General features: G+C 54.1%; 1 protein-coding gene across 4 annotated transcripts in view; it reads left to right on the plus strand.

Annotated features, from left to right (window-relative positions):
• The window catches only part of NECTIN1 (nectin cell adhesion molecule 1), a 154,978-nt gene that overhangs the window by 52,175 nt on the left and 84,180 nt on the right, over window positions 1-18,623 (plus strand). For all 4 annotated transcript variants that reach the window (XM_074936758.1, XM_074936761.1, XM_074936762.1 and 1 more), the window contains exons 2-4: window positions 11,127-11,477; window positions 12,101-12,403; window positions 12,886-13,003. In XM_074936758.1, the coding sequence (XP_074792859.1) occupies window positions 11,127-11,477; window positions 12,101-12,403; window positions 12,886-13,003 (772 nt within the window). The remainder of the gene's footprint in view (window positions 1-11,126; window positions 11,478-12,100; window positions 12,404-12,885; window positions 13,004-18,623) is intronic.

An 18,623-nucleotide genomic window follows, 5' to 3' on the forward strand; every position in this document is an offset into this window, starting at 1 on the left:
GTGACCTTGCACAAGTCATGTCCCCTCTCAGTGCCTCGTTTTCCCCATCGGTCAAATGGGGATGACGAAGGGGAGGGGAGACTGTTGGGCTTAGTCCATCAATGTCTGTAAGTGCTTCCTTGGACGCAAAGTGCCAGTATCGTGTCTGAGCCCTGAGCTTGGGTTCAGTCAACATGTCAAACCTCAGCCTCAGGAAGGCTGCTGGGGGACACAGATGTTGTTCTCCCGCTGACTCCCTGGGTGACCATGGGCAACTTACTTCACCTCTGTGTGTCTCAGAGTTCCCCATCTGTGAAATAGGGATAACAATACTCACAGGCTGTTGAGAGGCAGAATTAGTGTAAAGCCCTTTGAAGATGTAAAGCTCTGTCTAAACATGAAGTATTATTCTTACAGGTGGGGCCGAGGTAGGAGGGATAGGTCGTGTCACTTGGTGCCTTAGACATGGCCAGTCTGTGCCCGGAGGAAGAGGAGGAGTTTGTGAAGCTCTGAGTCTAGATTAGATGAAGGCTGAGCAGCAGAAGGCTGGGAACCAGGCAGGGGGTAGCTGACTTGTTTCAGGTCCACACACTCATGCCATGGCACACGCTGCCCTTTGCAGCCTGTTTTTCCATGGGCAGGAATCTTATAAACAGCCCTGGTGGCTCCAGGGTTGTGGAGATACAAAGATATATGTCACCCTTCCTGGAGTGACTATCCCTCCGGCTAGAGAAGGTGAGTTACTTTTGGAGAGGGGGAGATGCCCGTGAAGAATATCTTCCTTAGTCACTTGGCCCACTCCCCCATCCATGTTCATGTGCCCTCTTTCTTTCTGACCAGGGGAGTTTGCAGATGCTTACAGGTTCCTCCGAGAGTTTCCAGCCTTGGTATGTCGTGAGCTATCAAACCTTAAAGCCACATCATTCTGATTGCAATCGTGCATTCTCCTTCTTCTCCTGGCTTTGACTGAAATAATTTTAGCTGTTGGTATTTTGGGAAGGATTAGCAACTGATGCCTTATATCTTTGGAGAGTTCAGAATCCCAGCTCTCAAAAGGCATGGAGCATCCCTCTCTAACTGCAGGAGATGGTGAGAGATTAGTTGGTAAATTCATTCGAGGACCACAGCAGGTGTAGGACAGGGTGGAAGCAAGACTGTTATCAGAATGGCATGAGGTTACGATCTGCTATCTTGCGATCTGACCAGATTACTATAAGGCACAGCAAAGTAGGGGTCCTGAGTGATCTAATGGCACAAAGATATCAGCTCTGGTTGATGAGCTGTCCATTGGGGCTGGCATTGATTGGTTTGTTTGGCACTCGTCTAGCTTCCCAGCCAGGACATAACACCAGGTGACTCTCTAATCCCTTGTGATTCCATATGCCTGGCAAGCTGCCCCTGTGGTGACAGTGTGTCTCGGAGAGGCCAGGTTTAACCTCCCCAATGGGATCAGGAGGGGTGGGGACATGGAGATGGCAGCCATTAACCCCGCCCGCTGGCGCTGAACTCAGGGCTGAGTCAGCACAGTTTCGGCTTTTGTCATGTTCCCATTGTGGTGAAGGGTGAGTCATCTCCCCAGGCTGGGCGCTCCACGCTCTCTGCTTCCTGCTCCCACTCTAATCCGACAGCTCAGGGGGGATATTTTTTCCATAGAGTTTATTTGTGTTTTCATTTAAGCTGTTAGGTCTCGGATTCCTTTGTTTCGGAAACGAGATGGTCTCACGGATTGATTCCCCCCGAACGCCTCGCTGACCCCCTCCTGCACAGAACTCCTCAAGCCACCTCCAGAGGTGACCTTGAAGAAGGTGGGTAGGAGGGAGGCTTCCATACATTCCGCGGGTGCCCGCAAAAGAAGCTACCATCGCTCCCAGCGCCCTTTATCTTTCAGCTGGACTGCTCTCTTCCACCCAACACTCTCCTGCACCCACACCAATGTCTGCTCTGAATCTGGCCCCTGCTCTCCGCCTCCAGGAGGGATGTTCCCACAGAGGTGATAGCAGGGGGCATGTCAAGGGTAATATTCCATCCAGTAGGGGGTGCTCTTGCTGGGCCCCGTGTTTGCTCAGCTGCATTGCCTTCCCTGCATCATCTTCTGGCCCGCTTCCCTCCCTCTGGCCGAAGGAATCCGAATGGAGGGCATCTCACTTCAGCTCACCTGTCCAAACTCCGCCATTCCCTCCTGCGTGCAGTTCAGAGGAGGGCTGGCAAGAGAGTGATCCCTGTGAGCAGCTCATCGGTAGGCCCAGGGGACGCTAAGCCCAGGTGCTACCTCTTCCCCGGCCTTTGCCCACATGTGACCTGGTTTCCTTAGCAAAGACAGCTCCTCAAATAGAGTTCTGGCTCCTCTGCACCGCTGGGATCCCGCTACTCAGCCACGCTCCTTGGTAATAATTATGCCTCAGAGGAAATGACCCGCTGGAGATGGGTCAGGGGAAACTGAGGGGGCAAGGTGTGGAGCTAGAGACGGGAATACACCAGAGGAGAATGGGAGGGGGGTGAGGGGTACAGGGCTGGAGGACAATCGAGGGTTGAGGGTTTGCTGGGGAGGGATACAGGTCAGTGGAAGGCAAATGTTACAGAGTCAGTCTGAGGGGCATCTTTCAGAGGAAGCATGGGGCTGCTGTGGGGAGCTAGGGGAGACAGAAGGGTTGGGTAAAAATGCGGGATATGGAGTCAGGGGAGCGCAGAGGCAGGCTGGCAGCGCATCGGCGCTGAGGGGTGACGTTCATGTGGAGCGAAGGGGTGCAGAAGTGGAGTGAGCCGAAGAGTCTGAGTGGGAACTGCGGAAATGTCGGGCACAGGAAGCCCCGGGCAGGCTCGGGCAGCAGTGTTGGGTCGAGCAGTGACGCTCAGCCCAGGTCAGGCAGAGGCAAGGGGCAGTGCTGCTACCCATCCTGGGGTGGGAACTGGCAGAACTAGCTGAGGGATTAGCGGGCATGCTCGTGGGGCGGGGCCAGCGCTGGGAGCAGGATCGCAGACTGAGGAGCCTTTGTGCTTTGCTGCTGAGCTTTGGCTTTCGTAGCTTTATTGCAGGAAGGCCCGTCCCAGTGCTGTGTCAGCACTTTCACCTGGAGCCCTGCTCTGCCAGCCTTCCTGCTTCCGCCCCAGGGAGCATTCGTCTCCCATTCACACTGGGCGAAGCGGCTGCTCTGAAGTCAGTGGACCCAGAGCCGTGGAAAAGCCATGGGAGTGGGCAGAGAATCACCATAGTGAGTCTAGTCTGCAACTCATTTTCTAGAGCGGTGCCATTTGCCATTCACAGAAATATGAAACTTGAGAGGCTGTGTTGCCTAGTGGATAGGGCTGGTTCTAAGGAGACCTCGGGCCTCTTTCTAACTCTGCCACTGACCTGCTGTGTGGCCTTGGGAAAATCACTTCCCCGCTCCGTGTGTCTGTTTCTGTCTTGTATATTTAGCCTGTAAGCTCTTGGGGACAGGGGCTGTTTCTTACTGTGTATCTGCAGCACCCAGGACAACAGAGCACTGATCTCGAGCGGGATCTGTAGGGGCTACCATCAGACCAGTCATCATAATAGTGCCAGGAATGTTATAATAAAACTTTGAGGGGAGTTAGTAGAAAATCCAAAAAGGTCTAGGACAGATCTTTCTTTCTGGATTCAGTGTTGACTGATGGCATCCGGGCAGAGATTGAAGTTTAGCCACCAGGCTGGACCAGCATGGGCAAGCTTCCTCTCCATCGAATCTCCGCTTGGGTCTGTTTCCATTATCCGGTACCTTTAGACTGCCAACAAAGGGGCCAGATGTGGGGTGGTTTTGTGATGTAGACACTCCTTGGAACTAGACAGAGAACTACCAAAAAAAAATTCACTTACTACAGGCCAGTGACGTCTCTGTCGTCACTACTGACCTACTCTGGCTGTGAACCGGTGACCTCGAGTGAAAGGGGCTGTGTATCCCATTAGCAATCCCAAGCCAAGATTGGTCTTTCTTTTCTGAGATGGATTTGAACTGAAGCCAAAGGCAGCATTGTAAGCCATGCCACTGAATCCCCAGTGTCTTGATGTCACATAGCGGTGGGAGGGGATGCCTTAGCTTGCAATTTTCTTGACTTGTCCCTGCCATGATCTTAATGTTATTTCAACGCAGTCTGGACATTTTGCATTTGTATGCCACTGTGTGACCTTCAGTGGCAATCTTGCCACACTATCTCACTAGCTATCTCTCTGTCTTATTACTAATGCTCCTCTTGCATGGGTGTCTAAGCCCTACTGTCTAATCCCTCTGGTATCTGAGCTCACAAGCTAAGCAGGGTTGAGGTGGATCAGTATTTGAATAAGAGACCTCCAGTGAACGGCTAGTGTGCTGCAGGAAGTGGTGTATTGGTGATTCATTAGGGAGCACTCTCCTTTCTCAGCTAGTGACTAAGCATGGCGTGGTGAAAGCGGTGCCTGTCAGAAGAGGTGTAGAATGAAGTTTCTAATGCCTAGTGATCAGTTAAAATCTCCTGGGCATTTTTTTGGTACTTTTTTTGCAAGAGGAAGGGTGTTAACGCCAGAGTCTTGGCAATGTCCCAGCTCAGGTAATTACATCCTGCCTCTCAAAATTCTCCATGTGGTTTCAGCTGGATTCAAGATTCTTTATTATTTCCCATCCTCGCTAGACCATGTGCAGTGTTGCTGTGGGCTGTTAAATGCCTGCTGCGTCTGCTCCAGAGGTGGCTGCATTTCAGTGCCAAGTGATTTGATCTTTGTATATATATAGGACAACACCTACTGAAGTCAATGGGAACTGTGGGTGTACAGAGCCTCTCAGGACTGGGTACTAGAGAAAAGTAAAACATTAATGCATTATAAATAACCCTAGGCTGTAGTGTAGACATGGCCTGAGACACAAGGGCCTTTGCATCTCTGACCCCCCCCCCCATAGCATTTGTGTCAGCAAGGTACACAGCGATATTGCCACACCAGCAGGGAGTCTCACCAGACTGATGCCAAGGGCTGTTTCAATGCCTTAGGGGCAGGACGGGTATCTGGGAACGGGAGGGAGAAATCCATGGTGGGTTGGGCCAATGTGAAGTTGTGCAAAGCTGCATGGAGTTCACATGGTTCTTACTAACGAAGAGCGATGGATTGGGTGCACGATGGTGTAGCAGAGCGTCAACAGAGCTCTCTGAGTGAGAGGCGAGACTCTTGAGGGGCAGGACATTAGCAGCCGTGTCTGCAAAGCACCATGCTATCCCTTTTGTTCAAGTGGGAGATGCTCTTGTTCTTAGCATGGAAGAGCCCAGGTTCCAGGTGACCGTGCAGGGCTTGGCAGAGGCCAGAGAGCAGTGCTGGGGGCTGCTAAGAGGGATGTCTCGTGGGAGGGGCTGGGGGACGAAGGAGTCCCTTGGTTAGAGGGTGGAGGTGTTGGTGCAGCAGGACGGAGGGGGCTAGTTCAGTGGGTCTCTTAGAGCCTGTTCTTCTATCTTAGGCCAACACTCGGGGGCCTCACGAGGTCAGATCCAGCCAATGCCTGGGCTTGGTGTCCCAATCCGGGATGCAGGGGAAGTATGAGCTAGGGGACCCCTGCACACATCCTCCTCCCCCCACGCCCCTCCAAGCTCCCTGCCGATGCCGGAGGGTGCAGCCAGCTCTGTGCTGAGCACAGCTGCCAGAGCGCTGAAGCCTCACGTGGCCCAGTGAGTGTCTGGAATGAGGATCCTGGAGAAAAGACTCCACACAAAGCACTTCGGAAGCCAGGGCGGAGAAGTGGGGCCGAGGTCTCTGCTAATGAAGTCAGGGCACCGGTACGTCTCCAGCACTCAGCTGGGGCTTTTTGGCCTGAGAACTAGGAAGGAGGCCTCAATTGAGCACGCTCTGATGTACAGAGCTAATGTTGCTCAGTGCTCTGCCTTGCTAGCTGGCTGCCTCCCGGACACAGGCAGGGACAGGTCAACAGGCTCTTGGCGATTTGGCACGGGAGCAGCAGAGCTGGACGTGGGTCCACCCCTCTGGCTCCTGCATCACACACACCCTGGGCTCTTCCAGGCCTCTCCAGAGGCTGACTGGGGGCTTTATCTTCTCTCCTGCGTGCGCGCACTCTCTGATTCCCATCAATAATTTATGCATTGGCCCTGATGAATTATTGAGTGTGCATTGGGCCAAGGGGAGAGAAGCCATCGAGTCTCAGTCACCTTGCGAGCAAACGCCCTCGAGGGCAGCTGGCCGCTCCGCGACAGCCAATCTACGCTTTGGCTGCAGGTTTAGGTTGGGGAGCAGAGGGAGGTCACTCGTGTTCGCTGGTAACTTGCAAAAAGCCTTGGCTCCGTCTGACCTCGTTCTCGGTGATGCGAGCCGGGATTTGGTGTCGTCTCTTGGAAGTGGGGGTGGGGTTGTTTCCCCAGACGGGATTCAGGGGACTGCAAGCTGGGAGGGGGCAGCAGAGGTTTGTCCCCTCTCCCAGAGCAGACACCAGCATTCAGACACCTTGGGAGGAAACATGATTTCCACGTGCTGGTTGTTTTCTTGGTATATTTTTTCCCCCTGCAGCCTCTAACAGTTAGGAATGTGGTTTTTTGGAAGCAGCTGCATGTAGAAGCCTGACTTCCAGTCGGGCATGGTGCCTGGCCGGATCCTCAGCTGGCATCAGTCAGAGTGGCTCCTTCGGCATGGCCACACTGCTTTTGGCCGGCCATGGATCCAGCCCTCTGTGTCTGGGAGGTGAGGGCCCCCCCTGTCATGGGGGATCTGCCGGCTGCTTCTTGTTTTAGACATGTTGGAGATCAGGATCAAATTTAACGTAATCCAGGTCTCTGCCATCTTGCTGGGCATGTGTGCAGCCATCATGTTCCATGTCCCTCTGCCCTAACCCCTAGTTCTGTGTGGCCAGCTACACCATATCCCTGTATTCTAGGACTTACGCTCCATGACCCTATTTCCCAGCCACTCCAGCTCCGTTTCCATGTGTCCCAGCCCTGGCACGCTGCCCAGTGCTATTTCCCTTTATCCCAGCGCACCTTCTGCTCTGTTTGCATGTCCCTGTGTCTGTTCCACCACCATGTGCCCGGGACCCTGCTGCTCCCTCTCCATGACCCCAGGCTTTACTGAGGAAATCCTCTTTTGGTTTTGATAGGGGCTTGGAAAGATCCGAGCAGGGGAGAGAAGTCTATTTTCTGTGGCAGAATAGCAAGCCAGGCTGAATGCCCCGGCCTGGGGTAAAAGTGGGAAGTGCGCTGCAGTTCCAGCTCTTTGCAGAATCTGACCAGTTTTGTAATGATCCTTAATTAGTTTCCTTGGGCATTGCTGGGAACAGAGCTTGGGGTAATGGAATGGAATTAACACAGGGAAAATTGAAACTGAATATAAAGAAAAACTTCCTGAAGGCATCTGTCTGTCTGTCTATCCTATTCCTCATCAGTATCATCATCCCAATGATATTTCTAAGGTGCCTGTCACCTTAGCATCTGGCCTGTGGAATAGCATCCCTTGGGCTGTGATGGAAACTCTGTTTCTTTAGGCCACCCATCCCCTTGCCACTGGGACATTGCTCCTCTCCCTGTAGCTGCATTGGCAGGGAGATGCCCCAGAGAACCCCGGAGGGTTCTTCTGTCTTTGACTTCCATGATTCTCTGGCCAATCACTCGCTTTTCTGGCCCTCATGGTAAGGAGTCCAGCCTCGGCAAGGAGTGTGGTTTTCTGCTGTCCATTCGCTGAACTGAAAGCTAACATGGCCTCTTCCTCTTCTATTGGTCTTTGGAAAGCCACGCTCCTGAGGAACAGCTGTAGGGTCACAGAGCTTATGTGGAACCGGAGCCAGCTGCACCATTGCCCAAGCCCTGGAGCCAACAGCTCACTTTGAGAACCAGGGCTTGTTGAGGGAGGTTTCTCACTGGCGGCTGAGCCTACCTGCCTGTGCTGGCAGCCCTTCAGAAGAAGGTGGGGCTGGGGCTGATGAATCCATCCTCCCCAGGCCTTGGGAGAAAGAGGGAGTGCCTACCTACATGCAGGCAGCAGTGAGCCGTGCAGGAGTCTGTTCCCAGGACCTTTGCTACGTGACTCTCTCTGCTAGCCGGCAAGCTCCCACACGCTCTCCGGGGCTGTAAACACTTCAGAGCTGGGATGCCTGGCAAGGCTCTTGCTCACCTCTGCAGGTGCAGCCAGTTCTGCAAGAGGCTTCCTCACCCGAAGGCAGAAGGATCATAGCATGCTGCATGACGGGTTGGATGCGCTGCATTTCCCCCCTTCCTCGAATCCTGGCCTGGTATTAGGCAGCACAGTGCTGCTCTTTCCCCTCTTCGCGTGCTCCATCACGCAGTGCGCCTTGTGCTGTTAGGGGGGCCGCTGTTCATAACCGGTCCCAGCCCTCTGCCCCCGTTAGGGGTGCTGTGCTGAGAGCTTCATTGCCCAGACATTCTTCATCCATCTCAGTCCTGCTGCTGTTCCCTTCCTGACTCTGGCTGGTCCTATCTGTCATGGCCCCAGCGTGGCATCAGGAGGTGCAGTGCTGCTGGGGTGCTCTGCTCGACATCAGCTGGCTCCATCTCCTCCCACACCAAAGGACTGCTGTGCTGCTCCGAAACTAAAGTGACATTTGCAGTGCTGCTCTGCGGGCTCATTAGCTGGATCTAAAGGCCAAGAGGCATGTGGTGCTCCCCAGCTGCACACACCCAGTGCCTTTCAGTGACTCCTAGCTGAACATTAGGGCAAGCCCCTGTTCCCTGGCAATGCTGAGTGACTCGCAGGGGCACGAAGCCTAGCTCAAGGAGGGAGCCCGTACTCAGCCCAGAGGAAGGGTATTCAGGCTTCACTGTTGCCTTGCTGTGGTCTACGGGTGAAGTGTCAGTTCTGCGCAGGTTTTGTTAGGATCCCTTCTGGGCTCAGCTGGGCCGCGGCGAGGGATGCTGGCAGGGATGGCTGCCGACCGCCGGAGGGGAGCAAGTGCAGCCGGCTTTCAACAAAATGCTGGCAGTGAGCATGTGCCTCCATGAGGACATGTGTGTGGATGTATGTTAGAGAGGGGGAATGCGTGTGCACCCACCTATGAGGCTGTGTGTGTGTGTGCATGAGTGTGAGAAAGGAGAAGTGTGTGTGAGAGATTGGAAATGTATGAGTGCACATGTGTGTGACAGGACGTGTCCATGAGGGATTGCACATGTAGGCATAGATGTGTGTCTGAGGACATGAGTGAGAATATGTTTGCCCGTGTCTGTGCATGAACGCGTGTAAGGATGTGCACGTGCGGGTGTGAGAGGACACTGTGTGTACATGGGGTGTGGGCCCACGAAGAGCTCATTCGGTTTTGCACTCACTGGGACCTAGTTGGCCATTGGAAGAGCGGGAGCGCAGAGGCCAGACTGTTTCTAGCCTTGGCTCTGACAGCAGCAGTATTGATGCGCTTGCATTTAGCAGCGATGACTTTGAACGGCTGTATGCACTGACCATGAAGACACTCCATTTCCATTTCTCCTACATCCCTCCCTCTCTGTCTCCTGACCCTCCCTTCCTCTCCATCACCCTTTCCTGTCCTTCTTTCTTTCTTTATACCCCTTTCCCGCCTCCTACCCTTTCTCTCTTTCTTTGGGCTCCCTCTCTCACGCTCTGCACACATGCATTTCAGCCTCCCCCGTAAGGGAGTGAGCAGAACCAGCTTTTCCAGTTCTCAGCGCCTTGCTCTTTCAATACATTTTTAATATCCATACCAGCTGTATAGTTATTGGAGCATTATCTCTAAACACACAGATTAGAGGAAGATGTGGCAGCAGCCAAAGATGAATTTAAATGTTGATCTTGTGAGAGACTTTATTTCCCCCTCTGTAGAGGGAGGGATCATCTGGGACAGAAGAATAACCATTAAGAATATGCTACACTTCTGCTGAGCGCCTTTCATCTCTGTGTTACAGAGCCTGTGTGTAGGAATGGCTTCATCTGCCTCTAAAATGCAGCCACCTCTGGGGTGGAACAAGGCAGCTGTTTGCCATCTGACAGCAACAATGCACAACAGGAAAGGAAAGGGCGGGAAGTGAAAAATAGAGCAGCCTGTGTTCCTGGGTGGTCTCAGAACCCTGTTCGTCAGATTTCCTCTGAAAATCACATTCTAGGCTTCGGCAGCTCAGTGGGAGTATCTCCAATGACCTTAATGGGCGTTGGAGCAAGCCATTAATCTGCATGGGCTTGTTTTCCTCTGTGTGTGTGTCTGTGTGTCTGTGCACACACACATGTGCATGCATGTGTCAGTTTGTGAGTGTTTTTTGCACCCTTGGGGTGCATCCAATGCTGCCAACAAATCTTCCTGAGTAACTCCCCTTGCTTTCAGTGAGCCACCTGCAATGTCCTGAGAGCTGAGTTTGGCCAAGCGTGTAGCTGTGTGCGCACATGTAAGTTCATGTGTGTACAGCGGGTGCCTGGGGATGTGGTTCCCTGCCTGCCTAGAACAGTCGAAGTGTCTGTGCGTGTGTGTGATGGCGCGGTGTGTGTGGTGTGTGGATGCGTGCATAGGTATGCTCCGATAGCCACATGTGTGGGGAATATTTGCAGGAATTACTTTAGTAGCATGTGACATGTTTCCCAAGTGTAAAAGCATCACCTTGTTTGTCCATCCCCAGGCCATCAGGGGATGCTCACAGGGCACCACATTGGTCATTGGGCACTAGACCTTACTGGGTGGCTACGGGGGGGAAGGGAGCAGCAGACCTCACTGGCCGGCATGGCTGGGGGATATCAGCCCTTATCGAACGGATGTTGTAGGTGGGGTTGCAGTTTGTTACACAACAGTAGTGGAGCTGGCTCCCCCAGATGCTGACGTGGGTCCCAGCCAGCCCTGGCTGCTGGGGGCTCCGTGGCATTACATCAGGGTGGATTTGGCCCGGAGAGTTTTGTTATGTGACGCTATGACCTGGGCTGGGGACGGACCTCTGGGGTCCAATAGCTCTTGGCTAACTGGAAGGCAGGCGGCAGGGACCATAAGCCCCCAGCGTCCACAGGGTGGTGCGCTCTGCAATCAAATGCTGTAGGAATTGGCCCGGTGTAGTGACTGCCTGACAAATTCCTGGGGCAGCTGAAATTCAGGGGTTGGTCCTGGAATGTCAGCCCCTTGCCTGCTACGCACCAGATGCAGCTGTGGGGCGGGGGTTCCAGAGACCAGGATCCCTTCGTCCCTCTCTCTCTCTTTCTCAATCTCATCCACGTCTTCCCTGCTCTGTCGTTGCAGGGCTCCGGGCTCAGACCGTCCTGGTCAATGACACAGTCTCGGGGTTCATCGGGACGGATGTGGTCCTTCACTGCAGCTTCACCAACCCGCTCCCCAGTGTGAAGATCACGCAGGTCACGTGGCAGAAGGCCACCAATGGCTCCAAGCAGAATGTGGCCATCTACAACCCTGCCATGGGAGTCTCCATCCTCTCCCCCTACAAGGAGCGCGTGACCTTCCGTAACCCCTCCTTTAAGGATGGTACCATCCAGCTGTCCCGGCTGGAGCTGGAGGATGAGGGCGTGTACATCTGCGAATTTGCCACCTTCCCAACCGGCAACCGAGAAAGCCAGCTGAACCTCACCGTGCTGGGTAAGATATAGCCATTGCCTTGGGCCAGATGCTCAGCCCGTATCACTGCCCTGGGTCAGAGTCCCCACTGAACGCCCTCTGGAACCTGGGACCAGCGACCTAGGACTCCCTGAGGCTCTGGTGGGGGGAATCCCTTGGTTTAAATTGCACCCACAGAGCTAGTTCTCCATAATCTGACATTGCCAGGCTCATGGGGAGGCTGAACTAATTTGCTAAGTGGCTTGAGAGTCCCAGATGAAAGACACTAGAGCAATACAAAGCATTAGTAGGGTTCCTCCTTGGAGCTGTCTTAGCCTGGGTTTGTGGATAGAGAGACCTTGGCCTAGGATTCCCCCACAAGGCTCTCTCTAACTTGGGCTTTCCAGGGAAGGAGAGAATTCAACTGCCCATCCAGTGTATTGCCACCCTTCTTCATGACCTGCAGCCTGGAGGGCTGGATCCCCAGTGGGTGAGGTTCAGAGTAGCTCTTCTGAGACTGCAGGAAATTTGCTCGAGCTCTGGATCAGGCCAGGAAGAACCCAGCCGTGGGGCTGTACCACTGGGTGTCCCGGGGGTTGGGAGCCGTGGGGATTGGTGGTGATTTTAAAACCTCTTCCTCTCCCTGCTCTGCTGTGTCTTTGTAGCCAAGCCCACCAACCGGATGGAGAGCACCACCCGGCCCCTCGTAGCCAGATCCGGCAAGACGGAAAAGATCTTGGTAGCCACCTGCATGTCCTCCAATGGGAAGCCGCCCAGCACCGTCACCTGGGACACCAAGCTCAAAGGGGAGGCGGAGTTCCAGGAGATCAAGAACAGCAACGGCACCATCACGGTGATCAGCCGGTACCGCCTCGTGCCGAGCCGGGAGGCCCACCGGCAGCAGCTCATGTGCGTGGTCAATTACCAGCTGGACCGTTTCACCGACAGCATGACCCTCAATGTGCAGTGTAAGTGAGAGAGCAATGGGGCCAGGCCAGCTGCCAAGGCCTGGTGTCTTGACTGACTATCCCCAGGGCTGGTGCAGGGAGGGGAGGGTCACGAGCTTGCTGCAGGGGTGGAGTCCAGTGCCACATCCTCCCTGGGGTAGAAGAGAACAGTGATCTCTTGGAATAACCACTCGCTCTCCCTCCCTCTCTCACCCACTCCTTCCTTTTGCCTGTTCTTTCTCTCCCTTTCCACCTCTCCCTTCTTCCTGACTTCCTCTCTGCCTTCTCTACTCCTCTCTAATGTTCTCTGTCCCCATCTCTGATCTTCCTCCATTCCCACTGTTCCTCCATCCTTCTTTTCTCTTTTCACTCCCCATCTCTGTTTCCTTATTCCTCCTTTTCCCTTCCTCTCCCATTTCCTTCCCCCCTCCTTTCTCCATCTCTCTTTCTTCTCCCCCCCCACCCCGGGCCCTGTTTCTTGCCATCCCTCTCTTCCCTGACAGATGAGCCAGAAGTCACCATCGAGGGCTTTGACGGCAACTGGTTTTTGAACCGGAAGGATGTGAAACTGACGTGCAAATCCGATGCCAACCCCCCCGCTACCACCTACCAATGGAGGCTGTAAGTACCCCCAAGGCATCCGGCCCTGTAGCAGCGCACACCACTTCCCACAAGAGCCAGGGAGCCCCCTTGGAGAGCTAGAGGCCTCCTACCAACTGGTACTTGGACTCAGTAGGGCCTGGTTGCGGAGCTGTGTATAGAGACACAGGGCCTGGCTCTGCTTTCACTGTGAATCCGGAGTCACTCCATTGCCATCAGTGGGGTTGCACTGGAGTAGAACCTGTGCCCTTGAGGAGAGAAATGGGGCCTCAGGGTCACTAGAGACCGAAACCATCTTTCCACAGGGAGCTCAAGGCGGCAGAGCGATATCTCTAGTTCTTTGGGGGCAAAATGGGCTGTGTATAGAAATCCTGACTCTGCCAGGATTGAAACTAGCTTTCTATAGGGAACTCAGGCCTGCACCTGTATGGGGCAGCTCCTCCCCTGGTGTAAACCATACACCAGCTGAGGAGCAGGTCTATAAATCCTGCCTCTCTATGGAATGCCTCTACGTAGTACTCTGGGACACATATAGAAGAGTCTATCCGTCGGGACTGAAATCAGCTTTCTGGGGGCGGGGGAGGTGTCTTGCTGCCAATTCAGGGGGTCTGGAGTCGCTGCTGTCGGGGACCCTGACCTTTTCAGCTCCCCCCTCCGCCCAAGCCCCATGTGGAGCCTGGCCTGTCAGACGCAGAGCAGCCTGCTTCCTCTGCCAGCCGTGCCTACAGGACAGTCTGCGGGGGTGCGGCTGCAGACCGTGCTGGCGGGGAAGGCACCGGCGCGTTCCAGGTGACGGGGGACAGCAGTGCCTTTCCGGGCGGATGGACTCACGGGGCCTGTCGGCTGGGGTGACGCAGATGGGGCTGGGCTTTGGTCTGAGCCCCAGCATGTCTGCCTGGCATGGGCAAAGGTTTCCAGCTCTGCTCACAGCTCTGCTAACAGGCTCTGTGGGGGATGGGGCGGGATGGGGAGCTGAAACAGTCACGGTCCTCTCCTTAGGGGACCATGATCCCCTTCCCTCAGGATTGCATCCCCTCCCTGCTTTCTCGGGTTATTCTCCTGCCCACGGCCTCCTCCAGGCCCAGCACTTGCCAAGGGAAAGAGCTTTCAGACCCAGGGGGCCCTGCCATCTCCGATGGAGGGGAACAGGCAGCAGGCAAGGAACTAGCAGCTCCCTCCTCCCTCTCTTGGCCCTGGTTTGCATTAATTAGGCAGCATTGCAGGTCGATCTGACAAGGACCCGAGAGCGGGGGGAGAGCTGGGCTGTGAGGGCCTTTGAGCTGCGGCGGCAGGAGGATCCCTTGATGCACGGGAGAAGAGCAGAAAATGCGGCTGCCCTGCCCCTGCTGTGTTCATGGTGGCTGGGGGATTGACCTCAGCACAATGAGCCATGCAAGCTGCACCCAGTAGTGAAGGGCTGCAGGTGAACACGCTCCCCCAGCAAACCCGGGTGCATGGTGCCAGCTGCAGGCTCCGCTGGGGCATGAAGACTCCATCTGCCAGCCCCTTTCCAGTGCGGCCTTGCCTCGGAGACGGAGCATAGCTGTGACGTGTCCAGATGCACACAGACATGCTCTCCAGGGCCCTAAGAGAAGAGATGCCCTTTGTTGCGTGGAGGTCGAGCAGGTGGTGGGACACACGTAACTCCATTGCTTCCCCTCAATCTTGTAGGCTCTAGCTCCATCACTGGACCTGACAGGGTAACCCAGCTGTCACTCCATAACTTCTGAGTGTGAGCTGGACAGACATCCAATAATCCTCCCAACCCTCCTATAAGGAGGATGAGTATTATTCTCCCTGTGCTGCAAGTGGGGAAACTGAGGCACCGAGCGGTATAGTGATTTGCCCAAGCTCACTCAGCAAGTCAGTAGCAGAGCCGGAAAAAGAACCCCGGAGTTCGGTGGTGGTGTGGGGGATTGTCATATGTGCCTATAAGGATTAAAGAGCACATGTTCTGTTGAGTTTATGCACCTTTGAAAATCTCTCCCTGCAATGAACCCTTTGCAACCCTAACCAACCTCCCTTTGGCGCACCCCTCCCCACATTTCAGTCATTAAATGGAAGCAATTCAGCCTCCTCCAGGTTGTCAGCTTTGGGCTGAATGCCCTAAAGGGAAGGAGAAGTGAACCGGAGCCACTGGGGGCTTAGATGAACATTGACGGAACCTGGAATGGTTATTTCTTTTTGCATTCACGGAGCTTAAAAACCGATCAAACGGATTCTTTTCTGTTTGGCTGGTGCTTGTCATCGGGAAAGCGGCTCTCAAAATGTCTTTGCAGGGAGCCAGAGTTATTCTCTTTCATGTCGCTACCCGCATCAGGCTGCTTGGCTCACAAGCCTGAAGAGGATTCTTCTGTCACTGCTGCCAAGTCTTCCCCTGTAAACTCCGTGTGGGCTCTTGGCACCTCTTGCACCAGCACCCAGGGCAGCATAGAGAGAGGGTTTCACACGTGATACAGGAAGCTCCAGTGCCCCTGCAGAGTGGCGTTGGCTCCTGGTGGCTCACATCCTTTGGGCAGTAAGGCCAGTTTCCAGGTGTTAAAGGTGGCCCTGTGGGACTGGGGCTGGCCAAGAACATAGGAGACCAGGGGTCAATTCCTGCCTCTGTCCCAGGCTTTGTCTGTCACTTTGGGCAAGTCATGTGATCTCCCATTGCCTCAGTTCCCCCTGTGTAAGATGGAGACAATAATACTACCTTGGTCTGTTTAAATTATAAGCTCTTCAGGGCTGGGCTGTCCCTTACTATGCATGCATACAGCACCTTGCACAGTGAGGCCCTGATCTCAACGTGGGGCTTCCAGCTGCTGCTGTAACACTAGAGGGAGGCAGACAGCCACGATGTGAGTAAGACGGGGCCATTTTTTCTGAGCCCGGTGAGATTTGCTAGCCCAGGCCAGGTGGGAGGGGCAGTTACAGTCAGCAGGGGATGCAGGGCTCCACACACTGTGCCTGCTGCGTGTCCCTCCGCAGGACCACTTCAGGTGTACATCTGGACGAGGGGGCGTATTGGTTGGCAACTGGCATAAGCGCTCCCAACTCCCAGCACGAGGCAGGGCCCTGGAGAATTGTATCCCCTTAGGCCAGGCCTGGAGTTAGCCCTCCGTGGCCATGCCTTTTGTTACAGTTTTAAAATCTAGAAAGAGTAAGTATTCTATTGTCAGTGTGTGTGTGTGTGTATCTATGGCCCGCTGGTCCCGAGGGGACCATGGCTCACGACTCAGCCACTAGGGGCACAGACTCGATGGCTGCAGAAGGAGCTGGGGAGCGGAGAAGGGAGAGACAGAGAGAGGAGGCTACTGCGACAAATACCCCTTCGTTTCTGTCCTCACCACTCCCTTCCCAGAGGACCTACTGGTCAGTGAGGACTGTGTATAGGTTAAACAGAGAGGGAGCGCTGCAGGGGGAGGAAAGGAAGGGAAAGGAGAAGAGAGATGTAGTAAAGAAAGAGGAAGAGGGATAGAAAGGAGAAGAGAGGGATGGGAGGGGAAGAGAGGGGCAGAAGCAGCTGTTTGCTCTCTCTCTTTCTTCCTCCTTGCCATAGACTCTGCTTCCCTGTCAGCTCAGGGCTGTCTATTAGCTTGTTCCCCTGGGAGAGACGCAGGCCAAAGGCTGGGTTTGGAGCTCGCTAACTAACTCAGCTGATCCCCAGCAGCCAGGCCCTGGGAGCTGTGTGTGCACGGCAGGAGGGATGGGGATGGTGAGTGATGGGGACAGGGCCACCTCGCGAGCGGAGCAGCAGCGCTGGAGAGAAATTCACTCTGACGTGTCCCCCTCTGCTGCTGATTAACGTAGAACTGATTCCCTGCTCCCATGTCAGAGCCCAGCCGGACAGGCAGAGAGATCGCTCCCCGTGCTTTTCGTTAACGTGCGAGTCGCATTTGCCTGCTTTTGCTCCTGAAGGAGAGGCCGCAAATTACGGTGACACCGTAGCCCTGCCTGGAATGGCAATCACCTCCTCCCCTTCCCTCGCTTTTGTGCAGCGGAGAGCGACTGCTGATTCCCTCACTCGCTCGTTACAGTAATCAGCACAGGCTTCCCATTCCCGCACCTGACCCTGCGGGGGAGCCGTCATCTCAGGGGGCCCCTTGCCTGGAGACCAGGAGGTGCTTCCCTCACTCGCTCGTTACAGTAATCAGCACAGGCTTCCCATTCCCGCACCTGACCCTGCGGGGGAGCCATCATCTGAGGGGGCCCCTTGCCTGGAGACCAGGAGGTGCTTAGACTTGGCCCCACCAGGTTCAAGAAGCCAAGTCTTTCCTTTCATAGCAAGCTGTCCTCCATAGGGCTAGCACTGCTTACTGGCTCTTACCCTCCCAGAACTGCCGTTGGGACCATCACCCTAACAGCAACACCTGCCGTATGTCACCTCCCAAGCAGTGCACGAACACTGAGCCAGAAATCTTCCCGAGAGCCCTCTGAGCCGTTCTGATCCCTGTTTTACCAGACAGAGCTGGCCGCATGGATGCCAGGTCTCGGGGAATCTGGCTGACCATTTCTGGGACACTTTGCAAATCTGAATTACGTTCTCCATCAGTATCCCCCTATCATTCCCACCCTTTTCTTCCTATCCAACTTGATTAAATTGGAGCGGAAATACCGCCAGCTCGAAGGCAGCCCGTGCCTTGTATTAGGGATAGAAAAGCCTCCCCCCACTGTAATGCTGCATGCAGTGACTCGAGAGCGTGAGTACCAGGCTCAGAACAGCCTGTCCAAAACCAGCACACAAACCCCAAACTGGCTGTGAACACTTGGATTTCACCAACCAAGGATCAAGTGTAAATTCCTCAGGCACGATTACAGCCTGAACACAGAGTCACAGACGGTCCCCTGGGGTACTCTGATCTATCTCGCCACCCAGGTGAGCCTACCTTTATGATAGCTGGTCCCATTCACCATGAGTAACATTCAGGTGACTCCCAGTCCCAAAGGACCAGTCACTTACCCCCAAGTCAGTTGCACCTTAGAACCCACACCAAAGACAAAGCTTGTAGCCAATCCTATAATAAAACCTTTACAGATTTATAAAATAGGAAAAAGGAGTTATATACAAGGTTAAAGCAGGTGAACATACCCACACAAATGAGTTACAATCTTAAGTTTTAAAAGGCAATGGAAGCTTTTATAATAAGCAAGCTCTTCATGTCCTTTAGGGTTAACCCAGGCTATGCAGCTGGGGATCTCTTGCTTATCCCTAGAAACTCTTGTCCCCCCGAGTCTAAGCAGCACAGAGATACAGTATCTTCTTGTTAGGGTTTTTTTTATTCACCTCCTGCCTTATGCTCTGAGCTGCAAACTCAGCTGATGGGAGAATCCACTTGCATGGCTCCTCTTCATGGGGAGGGGAGGGCAGAACAACCATTGCCTTTTGTCCTCTTTAATGTTGCACACTAGTCCGTCTCGTGACGATGGACTTTTCCTGTCGGGCAGGACATAATGCTTTCTGTTGGGGATCAGCACTTCACACTAGTTAATCTCTCTCCTCTCTGGCAATTTACACAGTCACAGAGGCTCACCATACAAGCACTCAAATACTACCTTACAGTATGGGATACAGAATGTGTAAGTGAGACTAATGCATGCAGCAGCTCACAAGCATTCAGTAAAGTCTAAACTCTAAACATATTCTTATAACTCTAATACC

This window comes from Natator depressus, chromosome 22, assembly GCF_965152275.1.
Source record: "Natator depressus isolate rNatDep1 chromosome 22, rNatDep2.hap1, whole genome shotgun sequence".
Lineage (NCBI taxonomy): Eukaryota > Metazoa > Chordata > Testudines > Cheloniidae > Natator > Natator depressus.